This window comes from Humulus lupulus, chromosome 2 (genome assembly GCF_963169125.1).
Source record: "Humulus lupulus chromosome 2, drHumLupu1.1, whole genome shotgun sequence".
In the NCBI taxonomy this organism is placed as follows: domain Eukaryota; kingdom Viridiplantae; phylum Streptophyta; class Magnoliopsida; order Rosales; family Cannabaceae; genus Humulus; species Humulus lupulus.
In genome coordinates this window covers 10,019,369-10,022,460 of record NC_084794.1, presented here as the reverse complement: position 1 = coordinate 10,022,460, position 3,092 = coordinate 10,019,369, and the positions used below count along the sequence as shown (strand labels likewise).

Below are 3,092 nucleotides of genomic sequence, written 5' to 3'. Positions count from 1 at the left end.
GTCTCTTATGGACAACACTTATAGATATTCACGGTTTTTATCATATATCTCCAAGGCCTTAGCCTCCCAGGTTTCTCGTCAGCTTTCGAGCTAATGACGTCTCCCGAGGTCACACGGCTTTCGAGATCGTATGTGCGTCGAGCTCGGAACCCCTGATCCGAGGTCATCCTTGAGGATAGATGCTTCTCCGGAGCTACCTTTTCGAGATCGTGAACACTTCGAGGTCACCATATTCGAGGTCGTCTCAGTCTTGCAGGCTCGATATTTAGTCCTGGAGCATGCTCTAAACCTTACGAGTCCATTTGTTTGTGAATCCAACTTTCGAAGTTACGTTTAACATAGCTCGAAATCTAGGTATAACACCCATAAAATAAAAGGTGATAAAGATAAAAATTGCATATTTGTGTAAAAGTGTAAAAAGTTCTCAATTTTGTGCAATTTCCACTATTAGTGTCGAAGTATATAGCAAGGAGGGCTTGGGCCAGCCCACAAGCTCAGGCCCATATTTGTACACATCAGACCAGCCCATTTTCAATTTAAACGAAATTTCCGCTGTTTAATGGTGAAGTTGTCGTCGTTTAGCAAGTTATTTTTTTTTCCTATTAACCATTTCTTTCTTCTCCTCAGTGAATTTTTCCAAAATAATTAAATTTAAATTAAAAAGAATATTTTCTGGTAAGTATTTTCTCCGAGCGAACCAGTCTGAAAATCTCCAACTCCCAACCACGAGATTGAGGGATAAGGGTTAGCAATGGCGTCTTGGAGCTTGGGTTTAGGTTCATGCCCAAAGGTGCTTGATTTTCAGCCAAATTATACTTAATTTTATTTTATTTTCATGAATTTCAGGGATAATTGACTCCTTTTCTCGTTTAATTTTCATTGCAGACTCCAAAATTCCATGTTTATAGCAGAAAAAAGGAGAAAAACAGAGAAAATTTTCACCCTTATAAAGTCATCGAAATTACACCTCCCCCAAAACACCTCGGCGTCCGTTGCTTTCCCCCTGTAAGTCCTTAGCTTTTTCCCCCTTTTCATATTTTATTTATATATATATTTTAAAATTAAGTTAAAGGCTTATATCGCTGCCAATGTTCCCCATTTGTTATTAAAAAATTCAATTTTTTTAGAAAAAAAAAATGTTCCCCTGTTTGTGTATTGGGATTTCTGCCTTTTTGAGACTGAAATGATTAAAATGAGTGCATATAAAATTGGCGAAATGATTAATGTGTGAGGCTATATCAGTGGGTAATGGGTTGAGCTGTTTACAGCCTATGTGTGGGGAACCATTTACAAAAATGTTGCGAGTTGTGTAGATAGCTTTTTAAGATCATGAAATGCAAATGTAGATTGGGTTCAATTGATAAAGTTTAGAAATTTATATCAATTTTATAAGATTATGAGTTAAAAAAGGAAAAAGGAGAAATGGGTTTAATCATATTCAAGGATTTTGTGGTGCGAGGTTTTTGATTGGTGTTTGATACTTCTCTCTGCTTTATGGCAGATCATCTATGGCGAATGACTTGTAGATAATTTTTGACATGAATAGATTTCCTATTTTAGTAGGTAAAAGATGTCATAGCCATAACTCATCCTAAAGCATGGAGAAGATGATACTAGTTGTACTGGTTTAGTAAATGTTTTCTGCTTTAGTTGGACAATAAGTATATTTCAGATTGATGGCCGGCCCTGAAAACATGAGCAAATCATTGTGACAATTCATGACTTTATGTTATAGTTCCTTCATGATTATGTACTTTTTATTTGATTGATTCCATACATGTGGTGGCCTTGTATGAATACTTTGATTTTTCCCAGCAAAAAGAATTCTTATCCTGAAAAAAATAAGTTAGCAATACAGCTTCTCTGTCAGTTTCATATTAGTCCAAACACTTGATCATTTTCAATGATCTGTCAATATTGTCAATATTATTCTGTTTGATTCATTCATGGGGGGATTGGTAGGTCCAACATAAGTTGTGAGTTTGGGAACATATAAACATGATATCTCTGCTAGGTTATTTTTCATGTTTCATTGTATCTGTTCTGATTGAGCCCTTTTGCTTTGTCTGTAGAACTTGCAATGTGGGGAGAGTGTGACTATCGAAGGCCAAGCTTATACAATCTCAGCTGTAACTCATCGATACCACCTCCGAAAAGGCAAGTATGAACCTAGTGAGAAGAGGCTTGATGTTTTATCTACAGGAAGATATATCTTAAACCTATATCTTGAAAATTTACTAGATCAATCTTGATATCTGCTTTTGACTACGAGGAACTTGTGTTAACTATCAAAATATGATGCATTTTTTATCATATGCAATTCCATCATTTGCAGCATAATTTATCTCATTAGTTACTATGTCCCATGTACAGAGGAAAACAGAAGTAAAATGAAGGGTTTTATCATAAAATGCATATTGAGAACTGCTTCTAAACTTGGTCTTTCATATTCTGTAATTTGAATAGCTGTGTAAACTAAAGTTATATTAAAATATCGTTTGGTGTGTATACAATACATGCATGTATTTTTATTTTTTTGGTGGGAGTAGAGCAGTACATTGATGAGACCTTTTAAACACACCCCTTACCAAATAATTTGCTCCATTCATGCATGGGATTGGGATCGGGAACCTCACACTAATTGTTTTGAGCAATTACATTGGCGTCCCACCAAACCATCTCGACCCAACACCATTCCACTTGTTTGTAGCCTCATTTTGGGCCAAAAGGACATTACCTTTAGAAAGGTACACGTCTTTGGAGGAATTTCAAGTCCCAACAAGGCAACAACTATAGGATACCAACCCTTAAATAATTCAATAAGCTCTTATGGTATTAGAATGACTTTAGTTAATATCACCTCCAACTAGAAGAGTTAAGTGACTACTTATTACTTAACCTATTGGGTTGCTGGGAATATTCACTGTGGATTTACCAAACACATTATCTTTTTACAGTTAAGAGGTTAGGTTAAACTTTGACTAGAAATTCACCTATGTTATAAATAACAATCATATAGCAGATTGGGGGATTGAATTGGATTGATTATGATTGTTAGAAACATGTTTAGTCTACAGGGGACATTGCTCCCA

At 35.6% G+C, this 3,092-nt stretch overlaps 1 protein-coding gene across 1 annotated transcript; it reads left to right on the top strand.

The window, feature by feature from the left end:
* Positions 1-575: 575 nt before the first annotated feature.
* Positions 576-2,513, top strand: LOC133817239 (uncharacterized). The gene is made up of 3 exons (XM_062249696.1): positions 576-790; positions 886-1,005; positions 2,073-2,513. The coding sequence occupies exons 1-3, from the start codon at positions 752-754 to the stop codon at positions 2,250-2,252; spliced, it is 339 nt and encodes a 112-aa protein (XP_062105680.1). The 5' UTR covers positions 576-751; the 3' UTR covers positions 2,253-2,513.
* The last annotated feature ends 579 nt before the right edge of the window (positions 2,514-3,092 follow it).

What these genes read in the sequence shown, in the direction of transcription:
- LOC133817239 (XM_062249696.1), top strand. Translation starts at nt 752, where the DNA reads ATGGCGTCTTGGAGCTTGGGTTTAGGTTCATGCCCAAAG. An exon ending in GTTTAGGTTCATGCCCAAAG is followed by an intron (nt 791 to 885) that starts GTGCTTGATTTT and finishes TTTTCATTGCAG; the next exon opens with ACTCCAAAATTCCATGTTTA. An exon ending in GCGTCCGTTGCTTTCCCCCT is followed by an intron (nt 1,006 to 2,072) that starts GTAAGTCCTTAG and finishes CTTTGTCTGTAG; the next exon opens with AACTTGCAATGTGGGGAGAG.